General features: G+C 40.8%; 1 protein-coding gene across 1 annotated transcript in view; it reads left to right on the top strand.

Moving 5' to 3' along the window:
* GSR (glutathione-disulfide reductase) overlaps positions 1–27,879 on the top strand; it is a 47,482-nt gene that overhangs the window by 5,210 nt on the left and 14,393 nt on the right. Inside the window, exons 2-8 of the mRNA XM_063077030.1 lie at positions 9,371–9,397; positions 12,975–13,063; positions 14,261–14,330; positions 16,697–16,844; positions 19,631–19,685; positions 23,298–23,397; positions 27,586–27,672. Coding sequence (XP_062933100.1) covers positions 9,371–9,397; positions 12,975–13,063; positions 14,261–14,330; positions 16,697–16,844; positions 19,631–19,685; positions 23,298–23,397; positions 27,586–27,672 — 576 coding nt within the window. The remainder of the gene's footprint in view (positions 1–9,370; positions 9,398–12,974; positions 13,064–14,260; positions 14,331–16,696; positions 16,845–19,630; positions 19,686–23,297; positions 23,398–27,585; positions 27,673–27,879) is intronic.

Raw genomic sequence — 27,879 nt, 5'->3', positions numbered from 1 at the left:
CAGCCTCTTCAATAAATGGTGCTGGGAAAATTGGACATCTGTATGTAGAAGAATGAAACTAGACCCATACCTCTTGCCATATACCAAAATCAACTCAAGATGGATTAAAGAATTAAAGGTACATGCTGCAACCATAAAACTGGTAAAAGAAAACGTAGGGGAAACACTTCAGGAAGTAGGACTGGGCATAGACTTTATGAATATGACCCCAAAAGCACAGGCAACCAAAGGAAAAATAAACAAATGGGATTATATCAAACTAAAAAGCTTCTGTACAGTGAAAGAAATAATTAACAGAGCAAAAAGACAACCTACAGAGTCGGAGAAAATATTTGCAAAGTATGCATCTAACCAAGGATTAATATCCAGAATATACAAGGAACTCAAAACAACTTAACAGCAAAAAAAAAAAAAAAAAAAAAAGTAACCTGATTAAAAAATGGGCAAAGGAGCTGAATAGGCATTTCTTAAAGAAAGATATGAGAATGGCCAACAAACACATGAAAAAATGCTCAACATCATTTGGGAAATGCAAATCAAAACCTCCTTGAGATATCTCATTCCAGTTAGGCTGGCTGATATTGAAAAGACAGAGAATATCAGTTACTGGCGAGGATGCAGAGAAAAGGGAACCCTCCTACACTGATGGGACTGTAAAATGGTGCAGCCATTATGGAAAATGGTATGGAGCTTCCTCAAACAACTACAGATAGAACTACCATATGATCCAGTAATCCCACTGCTGGGTATATGTCCAAAGGAATGTAAATCATCATGTTGAATGGACAACTGTACTCCCATGTTTACTGCAGCTCTGTTTACAATAGCCAAGAGCTGGGACCAGCCTAAATGCCCATCAACAGATGAGTAGATAAGGAAAATGTGATATATTGATACAATGGAATACTATTCTGCTATGAAAAAGAATGAAATTCTGCCATTCGCAACAACATGGATGAACTTATAGAAAATTATGTTAAGTGAAATAAGCCAGGCACAGAAAGAAAAATCCCCATGTTCTCAGTAATATGTGGGAGCTAATAAAAATAAACAAACAAATAAATAAATAGAAAAAAAAGCCCAAAACAATCACAATAATTCTTTGAACTTGTTAAGAGAAGTGAACAGAAATGAAGTTGCCAGGGGGTAAGAAAGGGAGAGAGAGAGAGTGGGGACAAGGAGGAATTGGTAAAGGGCCATGAAAATTAATTACGTTGTATAACAATAAATTTTTTTAAAAGCAATAAAAAAATGGGAAACTGAAAGAAATCATCTATTTTTCCCTAGAATTCCATTAAAGATAAGTAATCCCTTGCTGCCCACTGAGATTAAGTCATTTCTGATGGTTGAAAAAATTCAAAGATCATCTTTGAGTTCAGTTTCTGAAGTCTCCAAAAAGCTAAATACAGTGCTTCTCTCATGATCACATGTAGATCGAGGAGAAGTACAAAGATTGCCAAGGTGAATTAGAACCTTCTGGGAGCTTTGTCTGTGCGGTTCACTTCTCTCCTACACAGTGGGTGGGAGGGGAGTCAGCTTGAAGTAAAGTGCTTTCTGACTGACTGCTCTCTTTGCCCCAGGGTGTGCAGGAGCTCATGTTCTAGTGTTCTTGCTGAGTGTACAGACTGTCGTAAAGAGAATCTGTGTTCCTGTGGTTTTGGCATGCCGTACACACCAGTGAGTGTTGGGTAGTAAGGGTTGATCATGTGGCAAGAGGCTTCTTGGCCACTAAGTCACTGTGAACTCTGCTGCACAGCGCCAACTGGAGAAGCCCGCAGGAGAGGTGGGGGTTTTGAAGGAGGCCTGAGAAACAGGCTGCTCTGTAGATTATTATCTAGAAAACAATTACTCAGCTACATGTAAATCATGCCCTAACTTGGAGGTGATAGTGTGTACCTTGATATTATGATGTCTGTGTCCCAATAAGGCTGAATGTACATTTTTAGATGTAATTTACTAAAAGAAGCTCAGTTAAAAGAAACTCATCAGTCTGTCAGTATTGACAAATGTCCCTCAAAACCCAGAAAATTACCTTAATTTGTTTTTTGGGTTTAGAATTTCATAAAATGGGGCCCACCTATATTCATAAGTGCCAAATAAAGGCATGGTCATAAGGGACGAGGTTATTTGAAGTAGGCAAACACTTTTGCTGAAATTTGGCTTTTGGTTTGCCTTGTGGATTGTTTAATTTTTTGCACAGGTATTAGTACAATATTGCTTTGCCATCCACCTCAAAACCCCCTAAATCTGCAGGGCCAGAAAAAAAAGGACTGCCTACGAACCCCTTAGTTTTTCTTTCTTTATAAAATGTACTTTGAAAAGTAGGGACAGAAAGTTTTCTTGTAGAGTGAAATTGAAGGAATCATTTGGAAATACTAATAACCTTTAGCATTTGTAAGTGGATTCCAGTCACAACTAATAACCATTTATTCTCTGGGTGTTGCAACATGAGAGATTAAATAGGATGTGGGATCCCAGATCCTTTTCGTTGTTGGGTACGGGGTAGGAAGTAGCCAGCCAAATATCACTGCAGTGGACATGAGGTAGTAGGGAGAGCTGACATTCCAGAAGAGTTTTGTCTCACAACACTCTTTCTAGGTCCCCCTGGATGCCCCAGAGTAACAATCCTTTCAAGTTTGATGATCCCAGGGACTGGGATGTTCAGGTTAATCTAGTGGGTTTAGCTTAAGTATTGAGCAAAAATAATTTTGGTTCAAACCTTTGTTAATACCTCTTGGAAATGTATTGGTTCATTTTCTCAATTGGCACAGAACACTTTAATTTTTTTCTCAAGCTTGATGTCTCCCTGAACTAACCTTTATCTAAGACGAAAAAGCCTTTGAAAATAGACACATGAATATTGAACATTTAATATGTGCCAGGGACAGAGCTAAATGTGTCCATACAGCAGCTTGTTTAGTCACTATTGATGTACGCTGAAATGCTACAGACAGGGACTTTTTATCTCTTTTGGTCACCAATTTTTTTTTTTAAGCTCCTAGAACAGTGTCTTCCACAAAATAGGTACTCAATGTATAGTTGCTAAAAGAATGAGGTGACAAATTGATGTTTTGCTTCGTGAATGATGACTCATTTGTTTTCTAAATGCTTTTTCATTCTGGTTTCAAAATAGATTTTAGGCTGAAAGAAGGAAGACAGAGGGAAGAAACTGGACAACTCTTTGGTGAGGGAAACCAGAGGAAGGAAGAAAGATAATCATACATCACTCTCATTTCAGAATTAAGTGTAACTCAGTGAAATAAAGCACCACAAAGTTAAACTTTCATTTATCTTGCTGAAATTCTGCTTTGCAAGGTGTATAGGAAAACTCCAGAATAAGCAGCATCGAATATATGATTAGGTGACATAGCACAGGTGACATTCTTGGCAGATACAGTTGCAAATTAACCAAGTTCTGTTTTTACTGCCAGCAATGTCAAGTTTTTACCTGTGTATTAGTCCATTTCTGTTGCTTATAACAATACCTGGAACTGGGTGATTTATAAGAAAACAAAATTTGTTGCTTATAGGTTCAGAGGCTGGAAAGTCCAAAGTCCAGAGAATGCATATGGTGAGGTGACTCTACAGCAGTGCAGAGTGTTATATGGCAAGAATGGCAGAGCAGAGAGGGCAGGGATAGTTCCTCATACACTCTACTTTTAAAGCGCTCAGAACCACGCCCCTGACCGCCATTACTAATCCCTTCACTACAGCACGGTCCTACAATCTAATCACCTCTTCTAGGCCCCACCTTTTAATTATCATGATAGGATTTCCCACCCTCTTAACAGTCACAGTAGGGGACCAAGCTACTAGTACATAAAACTTGGGAGACACAATCCATATCAACCTATCTAGGCAGAATTGAAAGAAAAGGGGCCAACCCTAGGAAAAAGGGTGAAACCCTAGAATTTTGCCACTTGTCTCACCAGACTCTGCACATGTTCTGTCCCTACACTGAACAGAAAGATTCTGAACACCAGTTTTGTTGGAATAGGAAGCTCTCGGAAATGGACTATTAGTCTGGAAGGGAGGCTGAGTTACAGGAGTCTCTCTGAGGATGGGTTTACTGACCAGTGCAAGCAACTTGTCTCTTCCTACAGCTTATTGTTGGTTAATGCCCACCTGGAGGACAGAGACCCTGTGAGGGAATCTCCCAGGTGGAAAGTATTGAATGCTTGGGGTCTTACCCACTGTGTGCACCTATGGGAAGCCAGAGCCCTGAGAACTCATCACACTAGGGCCCCAGTCTGGGAGGCACACTGCCTATGCTATAAGTTGATCCTGTTTCAGATAGGGAGCCCCCAGGTAATTTGTCTCCTTGCTTTTCCATATGCCTTGTGTGCACAGGGGAGCCAGCAGGCTGCAGCAATAATTCAGAGGTGTTAGTGTCATCAGATATATCATAAATTAGAGGGCTGGCTGGTTAGTTCAGTTGGTTAGAGCACAGCCTTGTAACAACAAAGTCATGGGTTCAGATCACTGTACCAGCCAGCCACCAGGAAGGAAAAAAATGTTACTGTAAATTAGAAATAGTGTTTTATATACATTATCTCTAACCTCCTCAAAATCTCTGTAATGGAAATATTATAATTCTCATTTTATGGAATAAGAAACTGAGCTTGGAAAGATTTGGAAACTTACCCACCTACAGCCATGAAGTGGGAGATCTGAGAGTCGCACTCCTACCTGGCTGAGCTGTGCTTCCTCTGACGACCTCACGCCCACGTCACTAGCTAGCAAAGGGGGAGAAGGGAGTGGCAGAGGGGAGGGCTGAGCACGACTGCACTGAGTTCTTCACTTCTAGCCTCCCAGCTTTGTAGGTAACTGCATGTGCTTTTCATCTCTTCCGAGTCAAAGAGGCATCTGATGTCATGTTGCGCTGGAGTGTAACTAGGTTTCCAAAAGCAGTGGGAACTCCTGGAGGCCTATTTCCAGGAGCTGCCGAAACAGGACAATAGTATTTCAGGGTCACAGGCTTTCTTTCCACCATTGTCCCAGGCCCTGAAGCACAGATTCTCCGGCCAGACACAAGCTCCCAATTTTCCACCACCCTCTTTCTCTGATTTCTGGCCCAAGGCTCCATGATTTTAGGGAATTGTAGTGCCCCTTGAGTTGGTATCTTGGATAGGGTCAGAGTCTCTCTCTGGCTAGGACTGTAGGCTCTGTGAGAGGAGGGACTATGTCCATTCAGTGCTTTGCCTTGCATAATACCTGGCACAAGTGGGTACTTAATCAGTACTTCTGAGTGAACAAATGACTGAAAGTTAAAATTTAGAAGCCAGAAAGCCATAACCTTCTAAAAAATAAACCAAAGTTAGTCATACACTCAGCATCAGTGTAAGAAATTCAGGCTATCTTGGCCCTTAGAAGAAGCATATTACAACATTTCTTTTAATTGCCTTAAATAACTTTAAAATAGCTTCAAATGTGTATCAGGAGTAAATTGATGATATGCAAGGGTGGTTCAGAACATGTAGTGCTTTATGACAGCTTGAATTGCTTTTATTGATTTTTTTTTTTCTATTTCTTTTTTGGCAGCTGGCTGGATGGTACCCTAGACCTTGGTGTTATCAGCACCATGCTCTAACCAACTGACCTAACTGGCCAGCCCTGAGCTGCTTTTAAAAGGTCCCTGGGAAGACTGAAGGATAGACAGAGTATATTTATTTAATATACTGAATCATCTCTACCTTTGGGGTAATTGGTTTTGGAGCCTGTCCTAGTTAACGTCTCTTAGTGAATTTAAGCAGTGAACTATAGGGCATAAAGGTGTGGTGTGAAGGGTCTGGGAAGCGCTTTGCCTGCCAAATGAACTTGAGAAGGCATGTCTGATGATAAAATGATCCCCCCAAGGGACTGGGATTCTTCTTCCCATAGGGATTCGACTGCTTCCTCCACCCTTACCACTTAAGAAGCACTTGTCTTCCTTTCTTAGAAATGGTTCATTCCATCTGTCCCCATAACTTTGTCAAGTACTTGGGGGTTGAGAAATAACATATCCTCAGCTTAGTCAAATGGAAGGGCAGTCTAGGTAGAAAGCCATAAATCATTCCAATTGTTAGTACAAAGTAATTTCTCTATAGTGTGCTTGTAGTGATGTTGTAGGTGTTGATTATTTTCTTAGGCTTGAATTCTGCACCCTTCCCTCAATCCCAGGAGTTCTGCTCCTGTTGCCTTTAGAATCCTTATTGTAGTATAACCTAATTTTTAAAAAATCTAAGTCCAAAACTAGACAGTATATGACCTGTCTCTTTCCAGGGGAAAAAAAAAAATCCCAAATAACCGATAACTTCAGACTAGAAACATAACTCATTCCTTTATAATTCCTGAGTGCAGAATAATAAATAGCAAATAATAGGATTATAATGAAATCATAGCAGGTATGCTGTTAACAGAATTTGGAACATCCAGAGGAACAGAAGATTAGTTTTCAATAAGAATGCCTCTTTCAAACTCTCATTAAGATTTTAAAAATTAAGATAATTTCAAAATCTCATTAAGATTAGAGATATTAATGAGATTTGGGCAGGTTTCTTTGAATCTAGCATGTCATATCGTGTGCCTTGGCAAGTACCTGCGTAGTTCAGATTTCACAACAGGATTCCCAGAAAACATTCTGTTTTAAGAGCTAGGCTTGTATTCTTGGAGCACATGGAAAGCCAATCTGTTTTCTTACAGTCAAGATCAGCAGAGCTACAATCACCTTATATGAATTATGTCTAGAAGCATTTGATTTCATAACAGAAAAAAAATGGTATTATAGACAAGAGGGATCGAAGAATCACTCATCTAAATTCCACTTCCCAAGTAAATCATTTTGGTTTATTTCTTTGTCTAAAAAAGTGAAACAAGTAATAAAAGACTACATTCCCATGATAAGGAACATGTACTCATATAGTAAAATATTAAAGTTTTCTCCCTCCGCAGAGAAACACTGTTGACTGAAGTAGAGCCAAACTGCGTTTAAATGCATATGTAGATATATACATATGTATATAAATACAAAGTGGATTGTGGAATATATTTTATTCTACAACTTTCGTTTTGTCATACAATATTGTATCTTAGAACTCTTTCCATAACAGTATGTAGAAATCTACCGTATCTTTTTGAATAGATGCAGAGTATTCCACAGGCTTAATGTACAGTAATTTATTTAATGCTTCCCTACTGATAGATAGTTAACTTGTCTCCAGTAATTATGATCATGCTTCAGGAAACACCCATACATGCATCTTTGGGCACGTGAGCATATGTGATTATTTCTCTAGGGTACATTCCTAGAAGTAGAATTGCTGGGCCAAACAGGACGTGCTTGCTAACACTGGTTATAATCAATCTTTTAAAATTTTACCAGTATGATAGATTAAAAATATTCCATTATTTAGATTATCTTTTATCTTTAATTCTTTAAAATGTAGTTTTCTACTGGGTCTTGTTTTCTTCACTTTTATTCCATAAGTATTTTTATATATACGAACAGTAGGAAATGATTATAGTCAAATATGTATTTTTACATAACACAATCATCTTTGCGCATTTAGCTTTTCTATATCTTGGTTACTTCTTTAAGCTAGATGCCTACAAGTAGTCATGAGTTTTATTAGTCCAGCTTCTGTTGCTGTAAGAGAATACCTGAGACTGGGTAATTTACAAAGTAAAGAGGGTTATTTAGCTCACGATTCTGGGGACTGGGAAGTCCAAGAGCATGGCATCAGCACCTGTTTGGCCCCTGGTGAGGGCCACATGCTGCATCACAACGTGGTAGAGAAGCAGAAGGGGAAGTGGACATGTGCAAGAAAGACCAAACACGAGAGGCAGCCTTGCTTTATAACAACCCGTGCTTGCAGTAACTAGTCCAGTGCCACGAGAACTAACCCAGTCTCCTGAGAAAGACATTAATCCATCTTAACAACGCATTCACCTCTAAAGATACCACCTCCTAACACTGCCACACTGCTACACTGGGGACCAAGCTTCAGCATGAGTTTTGGTGGGAACAACCCATACATATTCAAACCATAGCATAAGTCAACGTTATTTTTTAGAGATTTAAATGTATTTAGGTTTTCTCACATTTCTTTACTAATGGTTGCTCAGCATCCCAAGTTCTATGCCATATACCTCATACTGTCATGTGTTGCTTAACGACAAGGATATGTTCCAAGAAATGCATCTTTAGGCGATTTTGTCATTCTGTGAACATCATAGAGTATTACACAAACTGAGATGGTATAGCCTACTGCGTGGCTAGGCCATATGTCATAGCCACCGTGGTATATGACCTGTCGACTGAAAGGTGAGGCAGCGCATAACTGTGTTTATGGTTTTGGTGAGTATTCATTAGTGTCTAAGTGTTCAGTCTTTAGGCTGTGCCAATAGGGATGAGCAAATGTACTGATTTTTTAAGGATACACAGTTGATTAAGTGTGATAACTTCATTGTGGTGTCCAAGACACATCATTGGTGTCTTCCAGTCAGTATTTATAAGGTTAAAGGGTATCTGAAATACACATTAGATGGCAATAAGGGTTGATAATTTGCCCTTCAAAAAAGTGAGATAAATCTAGTTTTCCTTCTGCAAGCAGCTCCTCTGCTAGCATACACTGAATGGTTACCCATTCAGTCAAGTCTAAATTTCTTACCCTCAAGGCCTTGTAATGAGAGTCCTATTTAACTCAGCCTTTTTTTTTTTTTTTTTTTTAATTTTGGGAGTTGATCAAAAGGCAATAGATATGCACAAAAATGAGTATGTAAGGATGTACATTGCAGCTTGTTTATAAGGACCCTTGGGAGGAATTTCTAGCCTTACCAATATAAATAGTTATTTTCCTAAGTATCTGGTTAGTTTTTATTTGATGAAATCTTACAACTATTTGTGTTTTCCTTTGTGCATTGGCTGCTGAAAAGCTGGGTCAAATTTGTGGTCTGCCTCTAGAAAATATTTAAGACTTCATAGCACAGATGAATCTCACTGCTTGATCCATTGTCCTTTGCTCCTGAGGATAATGTAGATTTCCATTAGAGGTTTTGTTTAATGGGCCATCGTGGATGTTTATCCATGTACTTCATAGTAAGTTTCCCATAAATCTAACACAGCTGCTCAGATGGTCTGATTACCCTTTTTTTTTCTCTCTTTGGCTGCTTTTCTTGAGAAAATGCTGATTAGTAAAATTCTCTACCTCATCACATAAGGAAAACAATGTTCTTATCTTTTCCAACTCTATAACAGAAAATAGGAAGTAACTAAAGAATTTAGTTCACTGGGACTTAAAACTAGAGGGATTCTCCTTGCTTGATGCTTGCAAGTTTGTTTGATGGTTTGAGTTCAATATTCTTAAAGTATGCCCTTTTTTTTTTTTCCTAGGTGAATGTTGGTTGTGTACCCAAAAAGGTAAAATTTTTATTTTTCCTTCCTTCCACACTTATTTTTCTATGTGGTAAATCATGTTCAGAATAAGGATGTTTCTAAATATATCAGTTAATTCTTTCTGCAAAAAATAACTGAGAACCCAACTAAAAGTGGCTTTAGTGTCACTTATTAAGAAGTCTGGGAGGGCTGGCCATTAACTCACTTGGTTAGCGCACAGTGCTGTTAATAGCACCAAGGTCAGGAGTTGGGATCCCCATCCTGGCCAGCCACCGGGGCGGGGGAAGCCTGGAGATAGGCAGTTCCTGAGATTGGTGTAGCACTTAAGGAAGCGGAAGGGAGCCTGGCTTCTAACTCCTTGCCGTTCTGCCATCCTGGGTGTACAATCAACAGTGACCCTACCTGGTGGCCACAGACAGCTCCAGGCATGATGTTCTCATCCTGCAGTGTCTCTGCAGATTGCTTTATATCCTCCTGGTCAGGATTAAGCTACCCCTGCAGGAGAGACTGGGCAAATGGGTGGCATTTTCAGCTAGGAAGAAGTACAGGAAGGGCTGCTGGGGAGATAACCTCAGAAATACTAGCTCCTGGACACTAACTACATGACGCATGCAAAAGAAATTCATCCTGAACATTCACCATGTGGTAAGTTCTCACAGCGACCAAGTTCCTGTGATGGACACGTAACCAGGATTGGAAGCAGTGGTCCTGAACTTCTGACAGTCTAGCAGGAACAGAGACCGTCAGAATACCTCTGTAGTCTTGGCATGAAAGAAGAGCACCACCCATCTACACAGGATAACTTTTCCTCGGTGGGGAGGTCCAGACAGGAAATAAAGTTTGTATCCAACTCTCAGTGTTGATGTGACCAAGGTAGTAAGTAGATGAGGGCACCAGATGGATGTTTCTTCCATGCATGGCTCTGGTCACCTAGCCGGCGTCCTGGGTGACTGTGCAGAGTATAGGAGGTTTGCCGCAAGCCATTGGCTCTGTCACCTGCTCCAGTGCAATCTCTGAATCAGTTTTTCTCAGGGAGACTAGAACCATCTTTCTTCCGGAAAGATGTGTCAAGATTGCTGTGGGTTTTTGTTTTATTTTGTTGGTGGTAGTTTTTGGTTTTAAACACAGAAATATATCTCCCTATAAATAATTCATTTAAAAATTATGTATATAATTTGGGTGTCTCAGGGCCACTCTAAGGTTGAGTTTATCAAGTTGCTTGAATGGCATTTCTAGGTACAGTATATGGATACATTTGTGGGAAGTAGTCACCACCTTTGCTGGTCTAGAAATTCAAGTGTATTGGTTCACTCAGGAGTGATCAAACAGACCAGTGAATTGATTACCTGACATCACAAGGAATTGTTTTATGAAATGATACATTGGTTTATTAGTTCAGAGAGGGTGAGATTATATCTGGGCCTAGTAATTAAGACTGGTCATCTACACCACAGGATAGTTTTTTCTCAATAGGGAGACCCAGCCAGCAAACTAGATTGTTGAATGGAATCTTCTTAAGTATTCCCATTAAGTGCTGTAGCCTCATGGATTCTCTTTACCACATTATTGATTTTTTGGTCTTAGGAGCTGTGGCGCAGGTCACGTTGTCAAGGGTGAAGAATGAGTTTATTCGGGCCGAGCCCGTGGCGCACTTGGTAGAGTGCTGCGCTGGGAGCGCGGCGACGCTCCCGCCGCGGGTTCGGATCCTATATAGACTGACCGGTGTGCCGGTCACGAAAAAACGACAAAAAAAAAAAAAAAAAAAAAAAAGAATGAGTTTATTCAAAGAGAAAAAACCCCAGCAGCTCTTACTTCCAAAGCTGCCTTTTGCTTATAGTTGCAAATAATTTTACTCATTGTACTTTCAAAACATGTTACAATCCTAAGCTGATCAACTTTTGTTAGTGAGATTGAGTTTCAAATTGGCAGCTTTTTGGTATCTTGTAAGCAAATATCCTAAGCTTCTCAGTGATGCACACCTCAGATTAATTCTAGAAAGGGTTTCTGAATCTGTTCCCTAGTATAGGTAAATTTTTTTCTCTGTCTTAGGAAGATTTCTTTTTTCCTCTGGGAAATTTTTCCTCAAGTACTGTATTTCCTTTCCTTTTAGTCCTACTTTGTGGAATCTGTTCTGTTTGGAATTATGCAATTATGGATACATGAATTATGTAGATTAATTATAAAGTGGTTTTATGTCATTTAAACCAATTATGGTAGTAAATTCAGTGTTGATTGGTGCTACCTCATTATTTTAAAGATACCACTGAGCTAATTCTGCACAATAACCTGAATTTTTGATATTTTGTTCCCATATATTATGTTTCACTTACTCTTTCTGATCACATGTGATAGACATTTATCTTACATTTTTATGGAGCTCTATCGATTTCAAAGTGCTTTGCATTCTTGAGGATCAGTTGGTAATTGACTCTCAGTGGGTAGAACAGATGGAAGCCCAGAGTAACTCCCCCTGCCCCAGAGGCAGAGTGAAGCGGCAGTAGAGAAAGATCCAGAAGGATGGGCCTGCTTGGCCCCCACAACCCTGACTGGGTCTGAGCCTACAAGGTCAATGCAGTTCATGAAGACGTGCCCTCTCCAGAGGGTGTTTGGTGCTATAGAGTCACACATAATGTGAATTGGAAGTAAAATAAATAAGCTGCCTCATGATACAAGGTAATGCAATGTTTATTAACATAGCATAATTTATTTGTGGTATTGATAAATCTTCCATATGTATTATTTAAGATAGAGAATCTAGCGGATAAAATGGTTAATTCTGTTACATGAATTTCACCTTGATTAAAAAATCTAGCAGAGTCATCAATTTATTCACCTTTAAAAAGTACAAAGCAGACATCTAAGCCTTGTCAAAAATGGATCTAGAGTTCTGGATACCAATTTGAGTTGTTATCAGTTAGCATCAAGACCTTTACAGATTCTAGGCTACGTTCTGCAATAGATGCATTGAATCTTTGAGTCCCAGTTGTCGAGTAACATAATCCTTATCAAGAGCATGTTCTCAGTTACTGAATACCTAATAGGATTTCATTCTCATAAAAATTTCAGTCCTCAGCTTTATCTAATAGCTTTTTCTAAATCACTTTCCTGTAAAATTACAGATGTAATTCCATTTCCTGAAACTAAATCATAAAAGGGCAGGGCTTAAAGAAATCTAAAACTTCAAAAGAGAATGTATGCAATAATAAGTTTTAAAGGAAGGACTATGGGACCTATATCTGCTTTTACAGTGTTTGTAAGCTAGGTAATTTAACAGTACAAGTAAATATCCCCAACATTTCACAAGCCTCCCTATAAAATCTATCTGGTCATATTTCTGAACTTTCTCTTTTATTTTTATTTTATTTTGCCTTACCTTATTTAATTTTTGGTGGCTGGCTGGTACAGGGATGGAACGCTGGATTTTGGTGTTATCAGAACCATACTCTAACAAACATTCTCTTAAAATGTTTAGTTTTGTTTTTAATTTAAAGGTCAGTATTTGTACCTGCTATTACATAGTTACCATTCATTCATGATTTCTGTCTTCCCTCGGGACTCATGTACTACTGATTTGGGTACTTTTTTTTTTTTTTTTTTACAGGTAATGTGGAACACAGCTGTCCACTCTGAATTCATGCACGATCATGTTGATTATGGCTTTCAAAGTTGTGAGGGTAAATTTAATTGGAGGTAAGTGTGAATGCGGGAGGGTTTAATTTACAAATTAGATATTTTTCTTTCATAACCAAGTGAGCCATAAACTTTTTTTGGAGGAGGTATTGTGGTAAAATATACATAACATAAAATTTACCATTTTAACCATTTTTAAGTGTGCAATTTAGTGGCATTAAGTACATTTACATTGTTGTACAACCATCACTACTGTCCATTTCCAGAACTTTCCCACCATGCCAAACAGAAACTACCCATTAAACAGTAGTTCTTCATTCTCCTCTCCTTGAGCACATGGTACCTCTATTCTACTTTCTGTCTGTGTGAATTTGCCTAGTCTAGGTACTTCATGTAAGTCGAATCATACAATAATTATGCCTTTATGTCTGGTTTATTTCACTTAGCATAATAACATTTTTAAGGTTTGTCCATGTTGTAGCATGTATCAAAACTTCATTCCTTTTTAAAGTGGTATAATATTCCCTTGTGTGGATTCACCACATTTTCTTCGTCCATTCTTCTGTCAGTGAATTTTTGGGCTGTTTCCACCTTTTGGCTATTGTGAACAATGCTGCTTATGAACATTAGTATACAAGTATCTGTTCAAGTCTCTGTGTGCAGTTCTTTTGGGTCTATGTCTAGAAGTGGAATTGCTGGGTCTCATGGCAATTCTATGTTTAACTTTTCAAGAAGCTGCCATAAATTTTTTTTTTTTTTTTGTGACCGGTAAGGGGATCGTAACCCTTGGCTTGGTGTCGTCTGCACCACGCTCAGCCAGTGAGTGTACCGGCCATCCCTATAGAGGATCCGAACCCGCGATGGGAGCGCTGCTGTGCTCCCAGTGCCGCACTCTCCCGAGTGAGCCACGAGGTCAGCCCTGCCATAAATTTTTGAAGCCATCAAATTTGGAAAAAATTTAAGCAAATTCATTTATTTAAGAAATATTTAAGTGGCACTGGGCCAAAGCAGCAATCCTTGTCTTCTTTGCAGAAAGAGGATGCCACGTGAGCATTGTCCCTGGAGTGGAGTAAGGGTCTTAACTCAGGTGGAAGCAGATGGACACAGGGAAGGGACGGCTGTCTTCAGAGACACACACTCACTCGGACTCTTTTTGACAGTCTGTGATTCTGTGCTCCGAGGTGTTCGGGGACAGATGCCTTAGTTACTGAAAGAGGAAAATCGTGTTTCTGAGTACTGACTAAACTTTCATTGCAGTGTTATAAAGGAAAAGCGGGATGCCTATGTGAGCCGCCTAAACACCATCTATCAGAACAATCTAACCAAGGTGTGTATGCTGGGTTTTGAACTTTGAGAAGGAACCGTTCTCTGCTGGGACACGCAACCAAGCCTGGCCAGACTAAAATGTAGCCTTTGGATATTTCTCTTACTGTTTCTATTATTTTGTTTGTGATGAACAGTTATGAAGTCGACCTGTCAGAGCAGAAGCTTCTGGCCCGGTGGGCCAGTGGGCAGTGTGGGCCAGTGGGCAGTGTGTGCCAGCGTCGGAAGACCAGGTCTCCCCAATGGCGGCATCTTGAGTGGGGCTGGCCTCCACTTAGATTCAGAAACGAAACACATGCCAGACTGATTTGTGTGGCAGTGTGCCAGTTTATTAAATTCAGGAGCACTATCCGGTCGAAAACCTGCCATTGTTCACTCGCTCAGAACAATCTCATCCTTGGTAGCTAGATCCACTTAGGAGACCAAATTATGATTCAGAAGATTGTTTTTATGAATGAAGTTTGATCACAGAAATTGAGCAAAGGTGTGTTTGCCTCTAGCTGTGTTGTCCTTTGTTATCCTGAGGCCTTTTCTGCCTCAGTGCTCTGATGTCATGCCTCTTCCATTGGGGACCACACTGGTGACATTGACAAATTGTGTATCATGCACTTCTCCTTTTTCTTGACAGCAGATGTCGCACCACCCTTCACGTGTCTTTGTGGTCTCACTTTACAGTGTCTAAGATTCCCACATAGTTTAGGTTATATTCAGACCAGTAGATTCTTGATAATATTTGGTCCACTGTAGTTTCATCAGCAGCATGTTTATAAACCAGTTTTTAGGGTGAGTTACTTCTACAGATGGCTAACCTCATATACTTTTATGTTGATTCTTATTATTCATTGGATTTGTTTTTTGGAGTGTGATCTTTTCTGACCTTAAACCCCAATTCAGGGGGAAAATATTTAGGGGCCTGCAGTCCCCTATACAATAACTGCAGGAGATTTTGAGGCTCTAGAGGTGCATATAGAGACCACTTGCTATGCTAAAACACCCAAATCAATTTTCTTTAATGGAGCTAGCTAAAATACTTTTGCAAAAGAGATGGGAAAATTACTGAGGAATCAGCTTTTTGTTTGTTTGTTTTGGCAGCTGGCCAGTACAGGGATTGAACCCTGAACCTTGGTGTTATCAGCACAACACTATAACAGCACTATAACCAACTGAACTAACTGCCCAGCCCTCCCACCCCACCTTTTTTTTTTGGCAGTTGGGCAGTAAGGGGATCCGAACCCTTGACCTCGGTGCTATCAACATCGTGCTCCACCCAACTGGCCAGTCATGAGTCAGCATTTTTTAATACTTACAAATCTTGGTGTGTAGTAGAGCTTACTGTGACCTTATGGGGAAGGAATAACTTACAGTTGACCTGGAAATTCTGCGTAGGAAAAGAAACTCTTTGTCTAAGGTCCCAGGAAATGAAAATAAAAATCTCATCAGTTCCTCCCCCATACTGTTATCTGTGTCATCTCCACTCAACCCACACCTCTTTTTGTCAAGCACCTCACGGGAAGTTATTACCTCCTCAAGGAAGGTTGTTGTGGAGGCTTGTGGGTTTTGGCATTGATCTTGCTTCATCTTGTGTAAGCCAGGCACCTGCAGGAACAGGCCTCAGGGGGTGGTTGGAAAGAAGAAGATAACTCAGTTCAGAACCAAGCATGTTCCAAGATGTTAAACTGTTCCATTCTGTAATTATGCTTCTGTGATTCCATTATCTCTGTAAGTTGCCCACATTTGCATGCCAGTACATGGCATGGCTGGCAGAGCTTGCCAGCAGTCCCCAGGTTGAGGCTCTGGTACAGAGGATGCTGGTAAGAGCAGATCAGGATCTGTGTTCAGTATGCTTAGCATAGAACTTCATCGTCCTGTAATTTTGTGGTATTCTTCCTATTTTGTTTAAGAATACAGAAGCCTTGCATTTTCTTCTCGTGGCCAGAGTGTTTTTCTCTTGCCACTGCTCTCGTCAGCTTTTTTCTTTTGTCTTTCTTGGCCTTCTTCCCCTCATCCAGACACAATATTCTTTAATGTGTTTTCATTGCAAGTAAGGAAGACTTTCTCCTTCAACTCTTGGGGACAAAGACGTCATCTTTTTCCTTGTGGGAGTGACTTGCATATATCTTTTGTCTCCGGGTTTTGGCCCAGGATAGCACCTTTGTTTCTTCCTACTGTACACTTCCAGCATCTAATGGCAACCCTCTTAAGTATCAATTACCAGTCAGGAGTTCCGCACAAACTCAAACAATAGAATTGTCTTGGCATCTGCAAACCAGAAATCAAAATCGTCAGTAGAGACATGAAAGATCTGCTGGGTTGCAGCAGGTATTTTTGTTTTATCTCAAGAACAGGCTAATGTCATGGTTTCTGTTGCAGTCCCATATAGAAATCATCCATGGCCATGCCGCGTTCACACGTGATCCCACACCCACAGTGGAGGTCAATGGGAAGAAATACACGGCTCCTCACATCCTGATTGCCACAGGTGGTGTGCCCTCGCATCCTCATGACAGCCAGATCCCTGGTGAGTCTTCCAAAGGCAAATACTTGTTAACAACAGTCAGGATGAGTTTACCATTGCTTTCAGCCTTACAAGCCATGCCGTGGGATCTGCCTATACTAGTTCTCTCCCTTGAGAAAGGCTCTGAGGGAAGGTCTCTGAGGAACCTAAATGTAATCGGCTAAGTGGTAGCTGGTGATGGGACGAAGAAAGGCATTTCATCCAGCTCCAGGCTCAGGCATATTGCAGGTGACAGAAAAATCAGTGAGAGCCTCATTATTTCCTTTGCAGCATGCTATACACGGTTTCCAGCCTCAGTTTGTCAGATGGGTTGTTATTTACAAGACACATGATGTAGTTACTGTTTTGTTTAAGGGAGAGAAATTGTGTAAGGATTTAGCTTAATTAGCTAAATAAGCCTTCTTCGTGTGCATATTTTTCTTTCTTATTTAGAAAATTATAAGTGACTAAAGCAGTATGGAATCTCAGAGGTATAGTATCTGCCTTTGCATTTTATACGTGTGGGGGCTAATCCCCAGGGATGAATGATGAACATGCTGCTTTCTTCTCTCACACAAAACGTTGCCCATGTCTTTCTAACTAGATCATAAGGACTTTGCAGATGATTGAACCTAGTTTATACATCTTTTGAACTCTGCATGGATTGGTTTCATAAGACCCATGACTAACCCGAATTTGTATGGAAAATTTTGAGTGTGTATGCATTTATGCGTTTTTTCCTCTCTGGAGAGAGGATCTATAAATTTTCACTGGGTTTAAAAGGGGACATGACCCCCAAAGGTAAAAGACAACTACAGGTAAAAGATAGGAAGATACTGTTCTCAAGTAACTTAAAATTTAGTTAGGAATATTGGACCATAAGCATTTTTGATAGGAACAGTCTCTAAGATTTACTATTAAATGAAAAAAAGGGCTAAAATGGTGTGTATAGTTTGTTACAATTTGTGTCTTTTTAAAAAGGCAGGGAGACCACACATGTGCACTAGAATATCTCTTGAAAGATACTCAAAAACCATACTGGTGAGTTCCTCCAAGGAGAGGACTTAGAGGTATAGTGGGGGAAGAGATCACTATATGTGGGTCCTTCAAAAAGTTCATGGAAAAATAAAATTGAAAAATAATATGAATCTTTCCATGAACTTTTTGAAGTACCCTCATGTTTTACTATGTACTATTGTACCCTTTGAAATTAATGTATATTTTTATTAATTTAAAAAATATATAATAAAAACAAATGCAAAAAATAAAATGTAAATGTTTGAAGTTGATTGGCAGACAGTGAGGGTTGAGATGCTCAGAGTCAGGAGATTATTATGGGCTAGCATCAACCAGAAAGACTTCCTAGGAAGAGGGTCACAAACTGAGCGCTGTGTGCTGAGGAAGACGTGGCCCGAAGAACCCATGGCTGACAAAGGTGTCTTTGAAGGACAGCTGACCAGTCAGTTTTTCTAGCATTGAAATTCTTGAGGTGAATACTTTGAGCAGAGACAGGAATTGGGTTAGGGCCAAACTGTAGAGACTCAGCAAGCCAAATAAAGGAATCTCTAATTTTATGGCAACTGTGGCAAGTAATTATTATCTTATAAATAGAGCAGTGGTAAGTTCTAAGTGATAATTTTAGAAACTAATCTGACAATGACTTCAAAGGAGCAGAGCATAGGGAATGGAGACCAGTTAGAAAACTGTTGCAGTTGCCTGTGCAGGAGGTGGTGATGTGGTTCTAAGTTCGTGTTTGCACCTGCAGTGTGATGGGGAAATCTCACTTCAGTTCTGCAGACAGTTTGTGAACCCCTGCTATAATGCCAAGGACCAGAGAAGAGAACAGGCATAAGAGACACACAGGAGGAAGAATATTTACTGTATCTATTGATTCCAATACACTTTTTTTTTTGGTGATCTGAGCCCTTGACTTTGGTGTTATCAGCACCATGCTGTAACCAACTGGGCTAACTGGCCAGCCCCCAAGACACATTTAAAAAAAATATTCAATGTCTCTGAAATCACGATTTGATAAAATGCAGTGTATTTAATAACTGATCAGATACAGGGATTGGGGCAGCAGTGCTGAGAGAAAGAATCACAGATTGAGAACTCAAGGCTTTTTCTGGATTATGGGGGAAAGTGGTTCTTTTAACTGAAGTGGTGAGCTTGAGAGAGGGGACGTGGCTTGGGAGATAAGGTTCAATTCTAAATATCCAAGTTTGAAGCAAAGTGGAATTGTGTAGCGGGACAGTTAGACATGTGGAACTGGAACTTGGGGCGAAGGTCAAAACTGGAACTGCGCATCTGGAAGTCCTCCATGGTGGGGTTTGGTTGAAACCTTGGAAGAAACCAGCAGACAGAAGAGAGTCAAGGCTGCCCCGGGGCTTCACCTGCACTTGGGGTGGGAGGGTGAGCAGAGCATTTCATAAGAGTTGAGAAGATTTTAGTTCTTCAGAGAAAGTGTTTTGTTTTTGTTTTTGTTTGGTGGCTGGCCGGTATGGGGATCAGAGCTCTTGACCTTGGTGTTGTAACACCGTGCTCTAACCAACCGAGCTAACCGGCCAGCCCTTCAGAGAAATTTAAAAGTTATTTAGCCATCACCGCTCCTGTTTCAGGAGAGGAAACAAACAAAAAAAAAACATTGACTCAAGGAAGACTTGGTTGGCAGCTTCCCAAGTGGAGACTTTAACAAAACTCATCAAAACAGAGTGTGTGTTGGCTGAGAAAGTGTTTGGTTCTTGCATAAAATGCTGTGGTTATTTTACAAGAGCAGCCTTGCATGAACTATATTGCATTTTTCTACACAGGTGCTAGCCTAGGAATAACCAGTGATGGATTTTTTCAGCTGGAAGAATTGCCTAGGTAAGCTGACCTGACCTCATGGTTCATCTTCTCAGCCTGTCCTGGTAGCATTTCTTCCTCCTCCCCTCCCAACCATTTTATGTAGGCATTTCCTGAATTCTGTTCTCCTACCTCTTCCCTTTTTAAGACTCTGGATATCTCATTCACTACCCGCATGGATGTTTTAGTTTGTTTTCTGTTGCTATAACTGAATACTACAGACTAGGTAATTTATAAACAATAGAAGTTTATTTGGCCCATGGTTCTGGAGGCTAGAAAGTCCAAGATGGGGGGACCAACATCTGGTGAGGCCTTCTTTCTGCTTCATGACATGGCAGAGGGCATCGTGTGGCAAGAGGGCTTGAGCGTGCATGTCAGCTCAGGTCTCCCTTCCTCTTCCTATAAAGCCACCAGCCCTCTCATGGGGGCCCCACGCTGATGACCTTATCTAATCTTAATTACCTCCCAAAGGTCCCACCTCCAACCAACATGTGAATTTAGGGATTAAGTTTTCAACACATGAAATGTGGGGGACACATTCAAAACACAGCAGTAAATGACTCAAATCATTCCTGCTTTTGGTCAGGGGCCATTGCAAAATTTTTAGAACCAAAATCAAACACAGGATAGTTTTGAAGAATAAATAGTAGTCCTAAAACTGTCTTCTTTCTTTGGCTTTATACAGCATCAATTGGTAATGTGTCTAAAGTAGCTGAGGCTGGTTTACAAAGCAGCTAGTGCAGAGAGGACTCTGTAAATGAAGGCTCTCAGTCTCACAAAAATACATTTTCTGATTTTGTTGTCTATGTGTGTTTGTTAGAATAACCTTAGTAAACTTCTGACATTGATTTAGATTCACAGAGGGGAAAAAAGATAATGAGATAGATGATTTCTCTAATTTGAAGATCCTGCAAATTGCAGGCTTTCTAGGTTAGAGGGATCCTCCCTTCACTTTTTTCTTTTTTGGCAGCTGGTGGTAAGGGGATCCGAACCCTTGACTGTGGTGTTATCAGCACCACACTCTCTCACGTGAGCTAACCGCCAGCTGCTTCCCTTCACTTTTGATAAGAGACCTGGGAATAGAAGGAGGGACCCTGTGGGTCCAGAGACCGGCCTTTATTTCCCTCTGAGAAGCAGGCACTCTGCTCCCTCAGTGGTTGTTGCCTATCCAGTTTGAGGTCCCTAATCCTGTGTTTTTACAAAGGCTTTCAGGTTACGGTGACAAATAATCAATGCTTGTAACTTTAACTTGATTGACCTCGAGCCACAGACAGTTAATAAGGGACAAGAGGGCTGCTTTGCAGTTCCATAACTACAATGAAAATTTCCTGTTAAGGTATTCACACCAAGCAATCTTCTGACTTTGAGGAGTTTTGAGAAAAGCACACATTATTTTTAGATATGCTGTTAGGGCATGAAATGAGTTCAAGAACAGTCTTCTTTCCCTCCTGCTTGGTTTTAGGGTTGAAATGGCACATGTGAGGAGGTATCCAGAAATGTGGTCATGACTTACATGTTCATATGATATAATTCAACCTAGACCTACCCTCGGAGCAGTTTCAATGTAAATATCTTCGGTGATCTGAACTCTTGACCTTGGTGTTTGCCCATTAGATATTTTAAATCATTTATTAAGCTTGTATTGGTAACAATGTATGTTTAGCAAAGGTCTTTATGCACATTACATGCAAAGGTTCTCGGAACATAAAAAAATGAATTCATAGTTGATGTGTGATTTTTCTTTTTTCTCTTTTAAGACTCTTTTATCATTGTTACAGTGTTGATGAATAAATAATTGGGCAAGTAAATAAGTAAATTCTGTAGGCAAGATGCATGATTCAGTTTTTGCCCTCAGCGGGCTTATGGTGGGATGGAAGATGGACCCTATGGAAAGCTGTGGTCTGAGTAGTCCCGAGGGCCATAATGAGGTAAAGAGGAGTGTTTGGGGCATTCAGAGAAGAAATCATTCCCAGTGGAAGCGTTAGTGGTGAGTGGAGGGACTGAGGTGTCACTGGGAGCTGAAAGGGAAGCACTGAGCCCTTTGCAGTTCCCTTAAGAAGCCAGGTGGTTTCATGTCTCTTTCCTTTCTGTCCCCTCTGCTTGGACTGGACCCCAGCCTGCAACAGCTACTCTTCTTTCAGGATCTGCAGCATTTTCTGAGCTCTCTGCCTTGCAAGAACCGACTGTGGACCTCTTCCTCAACAGACTCGAGCATATTTCTCCCCTCAGAAATTCCTCAAGGGCAGGCACCATTACCCATCCCTTGTAGTCCACTGCTTAGCACAAAGTAGGACTTACGTAAAAAATGTTTGAGGAAGAAAGAGAAGATGGATAGAGGAAAGAAGGAGGGAAGACACAAAGGAAAAGAGGTCAACATATAACAGGAAAAAGGGTAGTAGAGATGGAATAGCTATTTCATAGGTTTTGAACTACAGATAGAGATTGGTCTTTTCATTCCCTCGGTTGTAGGATAAGAGGGTTGTCATTTCTAACTTGTAGCCATTTGATTCTTACTTCATCCTCCGTCCAGAACATAAGCCTTTGAAGGCCGGGTACCTTGCCTAGATAAAGGTTCCTTGTTCTTCACTGATTATTTACTTCTTACTCAGCAATGGTGGAAGACCTCGCTGAAGCTTTCAAGGTCTCCATCCCCGAATAGGGCAACTCCAACTGAGGGCACTTAGTCTCTAGGTTGCAGGTGGAAATAAACATTATTGCTCTAGGGCCAGGATCAGAACTTCTCCACCATTGACTCAGGCTTTCATCCAAGCATTCATCTAATGCTTAAGATTCTTTTTTTTTTTTCCTTGGGTGTGTGACTTATTGTTTTTAATAGAAAAAATAAACAAAATCACAATGATGAAGCCCAGAGGGATGGGGTCAGGATGTCATAGGGCCGGCTCTTTTTTAGACCAAAATTTATTCACAGAGTTTAGTATGACTGCAGATCTGCCCTACAAGTTAAAGTGGCTTCTTAAACTGGCCTTTGGTCATATTGCAAGGATTGCTCATATTGCAACTGGTTATTGATGGAGGAGAAATGCCAAGTGGAGAACAGTGGTGCCGAGAATCATGGCCCCGATTTTAGTTTCAGGTGCAAGGATCACTGCATGAGGACTCACCTGTGGTTTCAAAGGTTTTTGTTTCCATTCAGAAGATATGAGGCTTAAAAAAATTATTATTATTATTTATTTTTTTTTTTTCTGTGGCTGGATGATACGGGGATCTGAACCCTTGACCTTGGTGTTACAATACCGCTCTCTAACCAACTGAACTAACCGGCCAGCCCCTAAAAAACTTTAAAAACAACTAAAAATATATTTCCTTTCTATGAAGGGATATTCTACTTAATATTGCAGTGTGGTATCATGGATTGAATCATGGAACAGAAAAAAATAGATTAATGGGAAACTGGTGAAATCTAAAGTCTAGGGTTTAGTCAGTAGTAATGTACCAATGTTGATTTGTTAGTTTTGACAAATATACCATGGCTATATAAAATGTTGACTTTAGGGAAAACTGAGTAAGGGGTATAAGGGAAAGCTCTGTACTACCAATGCAACTTTTCTATAGATTTAAAATTATTCCGAAATAAGTTTATTTAAAAATATTAACACTCTGCTTTCATTTTAGCCGCAGTGTCATTGTTGGTGCAGGTTACATTGCTGTGGAGATAGCTGGGATCCTCTCAGCCCTGGGTTCTAAGACATCATTAATTATACGACATGATAAGGTAAATTCTTTTTTTTTTTAAAGGTGTATTGGCAAATTATTTTATTGCCTCTCGGTCTTTTGGCTAAGATCAAGTGTAAATTAATTTATTTTGATCACCATAGACATAACATAACTATGTGTCGTCTAACTTAAGTATGTTTAATTGAAGATTTTAATTTGGAGAAAAGTAAATTTATAAAATTAAAGTTTTGAAGAATGTTATCAAAGAGAAATCTAAGCTTAACAGTAAAAGCTGTGGCAATCTATCACATTGGAAAAAGGTGGGTGAGGGTTTTATTGAAAGCCTGGAAAGAAACTAATGAATGTGAATAGCCTGGGTTACCTAAGACAGCTCTTTTTATCCGTTGAAGGCATGATAAGCATTTTATCTGTCTTTGCCTAATCATTAATATAGTATTTGGTTCATAATATGAGTATAATAAATACTTGTATCATTAATGGAATCATATTACATAATGAGATATAATTTATTTCATCTTCCTTAATCCTTCTTAATTAGCTCTGCCTGGAAAAGCACTGCTGAGTTTTATGCACAATTGCTTTTCTTTTCTTCTTTCTCTTTTTAGCCTCCTGTAATTCCCTGGGTTATTTTATTTTATTTTTTAAAATTTATTTATTATTATTATTATTATTATTATTATTTTTACATTCTAAGATGATGTTGTGGAGCAGTTGGGGAGGAGGGAAAGAGAGGAAAGGGGAGGGAGATAGGGAAGAGGAGAAACGAGGAAGGGTGAGGCGTTGTCGAGGCCCATGGCACCCCCTCATTCCTGCAGAGGAGCCTAGGGGGCTTCTGGTGGTGGCTCGGTCATGGCTGGGCTGGATGTGGACTTCAGGGGGGCACAGCTGAGGCCCTTGGCCCCCCTCACCCCCGGGAACCTGGGGCGCTTCTGGCGGCTGCCTGGTGGTCATCGCTGGGCTAGATGTGGACATTGTGGGGGGCATGGCTGAGGCCGTCAGGCCCCCACTGCCCCAGTTCGGGAGCCTGGAGCACTTTTGACTGCAGCCTGGTGGTCATTGTTGGACTGGATGTGAACATCAGGGGCGTGGTTGAGGCGCTTTGGCCCTCCCCACACCCTGGCTTGGGAGCTCGGGGGCCTCTGGTCCTTCTAGGTTTTACAGGTGTTCTTTGGTGGTGTCGGACCTTTACTAGTTAATATCAGAACTTTGTCTCTGATCTGTGGGGTTTTTGTTTTTTCTTTCAGTTCTGTGTTGGATTATTCGCTATTCCCACCACTTAAACTCTGCTCTAGAACTAATTTGTTGTCCTTTGCTTACTTCTAAAATGGGGGAACTTCCTGTGGGGACCAGCACTTGAGCCCTGTGGTTGAGATAAATCGCTCTTTGCTGCTGAGTCCCTGGGGAAGGCTTTTTCTGCAGCTCTGGTTTTAATGGTTGACCTTGTATGTACTTCTGGGTCTCTTGAGGTCTGGTGCACCTGGGTTGTGTGGAAACTCTGGTCTGGGCTTGAGTATTCATCAAACTGCACCCCTTGTAGATCTGTATTCCTGACCAGTGTCCACTGAGTGGTCCTGTGCTAATTGGAGGTCAGATCAGCTGACCATGCTGTGCCCCAATGTTCCCCCAGTGGCCCATCTACTCCTCTCACCCCCACACTCCAAACACTTCCCATGGGATGGGCCATTCTCCGGTCCCTTGCAGTGACTCACCAGCCTCTGACTAGCTCCTTATTTCAGTTGTCTGTGGCCCCTTGCTTCTGTGTGGGTCCATGGGAACCCTGTTAGTGGTCCTGCTGGCCTGGGGGCCACCAAGGCCCTCTTCTCCCCTGCAACCTCCAAGCAACTTCATAGGAAGAGCACAGCAGTAGTTTTGCCAGCTCTTGCTCCGTGTGCTCACCAGGGCCAGCCTTGAGATGGTTGGAGCGGTCCTTTTTTTTCTCTCATCATGGGTTCTCCCACCTTCATGAACTCTGTAGGTCTCTCCTCCTCTTCCCCTGAGCTCTAGTGGCCCCAGGTTGGCTGTTCTTGCTTTTTAATAGTTGTAAATTGTTGGTTGTGGGAGAGGGTGACAGTAGGGACCATCTATTTGCCATCTTGATTGGAAGTCTGATTAGGTAAATTCTATCCTTTTCCCTTTCTTTGCTGTTGATTTTTTTAAAAAATCTAGTGAGAATTTTTTCTTATGTTATATTAAATACTAGGGTGCAAAGGAGGTAGAGGTCAGTTGGCCTGTTCCACACGGGGCTGCATCCAAGTTATTTGAAATAGGCCATATATCTCTCCCAGATGCTAGTTGATGACAATGATTTTGAGTTGATCAAACTGGCCAGTATTTTCATCATGAAGTGGTAGATAGTCATCAGATGCCCTAAGAAAGAGATATGCAGGCTTAAATATAAATACTAATTAAATTAAACAGACTGTCAGGTTCGTTTCGTAATTCTGGAAATCAGTTTCATATGATCACATAGTGTTGGGTTAACACTTTGTTCACTAAATTCCTTGCATTAAAGGGAAACTTGTAGAAGATGAGGAAACTAAGGCCAAGAGTGGTTTTGTGGCTGCTAATTAGTATCAAAACTGGGAGTTTAAGGTTTCAGGAAGCCCAGGCCAGTATTCTTCCTGCTTAGATGCCACCGCTGTGTTTGTCATTGCTTGGTGAAGTGTTGCTTTATTTGTGTGGTTGATTAATCCTCACTGAGCACTGCACCACATTAGGGCCTTCAGAGAGACATGGTGTGGGGCAGTAGTAACAAGAGTGCTGGCTGAGGAATTTGGTCCCACTGCTGGCTGTTCCTAACAAGCATGTGACTTGGGCAAGTCATTTCATGCCTTTGGGGCCTAGTTCTACAGGGACAGGATTTATCAGACCCCTGACCACTCTACTGCTATAATTCTGATTCTTACTGGAGGAAACGAATGCAGACAAGGGATACTGACAATTCTAGTCAGTGTCTTCTCCAAGGAACTTTCTCTTCAGCTTTGAAACTTGTCATATAATTAACCCTAGGAAATTTATGTCCTGAATATAATGTTTTTCATAAGTAAACATTATTTTGCACTGCTAGAATATCTCCAGCAAATGGGAAGGAAGGGGAAAGGCAGAGAGATAGCAAGCCTGAATTTAATGAATAGATAAGTAAATAAACCACAGCAGCCTGTCAGTAGAGTGGATACTTCCTGCATTTGGAAAATTGGCTCATTGGCAGAGAGCCACATCTGCTTGGACTTCCTGCCCTCTCCTGTCCCTAGTGCATCAGGCTCACCCTCCCTCTTGGCCCTGTCCTCATGTATTAGTCCATTTCTGTTGCTTATAACAAAGTGCTTGGAACTAGGTTATTTGTAAGAAAACAAAATTTATTGCTTACAGTTTCTGAGGCTGGGAAGTCCAAAGTCCAGGGAACACATTTGGTGAAGGTCTTCTTTGGTGGTGGCTTTACAGCAAGACAGGGGTCTCACATGGCACAAAGTGACGGAACAGAGAGAGTGATAGTTCCTCATGCACTCTCCTTTCAAAGCCTTCAGAACCATGCCCATGACCATCATTTTTAATCCGTTCACTAGGCATGGTCCTCAGAATCTAATCACCTCTTCAAGGCCCCACCTTACAATTACCATAATAGGATTTTGCAGCCTCTTAACAGTCACAGTGGGGATTAAGCTACTAGTACATAAAACTTGGGGGACACAATTCATATCACCTGGTGTAACTCCATTCTAGAACTACTCTGTGAATAACTTGTTCCCTCCCACCTTAACCTTGCCTAGGGTGTGTTGCACGTGGGTTATCACTGATAAATCTCCAAACCAAGCTAGATAAGGAGATTTTGCTAGGGATCCTTCCCTTAAATCATATTGGAGGGAAACTTGGCCCTGAAATACTAAATGGGGAAAGAGAATTTCTGTTCCCTGGACTTACAGAAAGGATAAGCAAGCTTGGAAGGACAGGAATGTGACAAGGATAGTAGAGGCCTGAAGGTTGACTACCCATTTAACTCTAAAACAGTAGTTGGTCAAGTCACATGTAATACAGACATATGTGGTGACAAGGAACATAGAAGATTTATTAAAATGCTCCAAATATGGTTATGCATGAAGGAGGGTTCTTTTTTTTTAAGGAGGTTATAAGAGGGAGAATAATACTGAAATTTCCGTCCCAAGTTTGTAGCATGTCTTTAATCAAGTTTTATTCCTTTCCCACCACCCATCCCTATGTTTGTACACAGGTACTTAGAAATTTTGATTCAATCATCAGTTCCAACTGCACTGAAGAGCTGGAGAATGCGGGCATAGAGGTCCTGAAACACTCCCAGGTGAGTGCGCCCGGGGCACGCTCACGGCCCTTATCGTCGGTGGGGCAGGAATCCCACTGTTGGCTTTTGCTTCCACCCGATTAGCTTTATAAACACAAACTCTGTGTCTGCCGCCACCAATTGATCCCACTTCCAGAGTGGTAACCCGTATTTCCTTTCTCCTCAGAAGCTGTTTTTCACATTAATGTATTAAGGAAGTCCAGGTGT

This window comes from Cynocephalus volans, chromosome 13 (assembly GCF_027409185.1).
Source record: "Cynocephalus volans isolate mCynVol1 chromosome 13, mCynVol1.pri, whole genome shotgun sequence".
Lineage (NCBI taxonomy): Eukaryota > Metazoa > Chordata > Mammalia > Dermoptera > Cynocephalidae > Cynocephalus > Cynocephalus volans.
The sequence above is the reverse complement of the archived record's forward strand: the minus strand, read 5'-3'. Positions and strand labels throughout refer to the sequence as shown.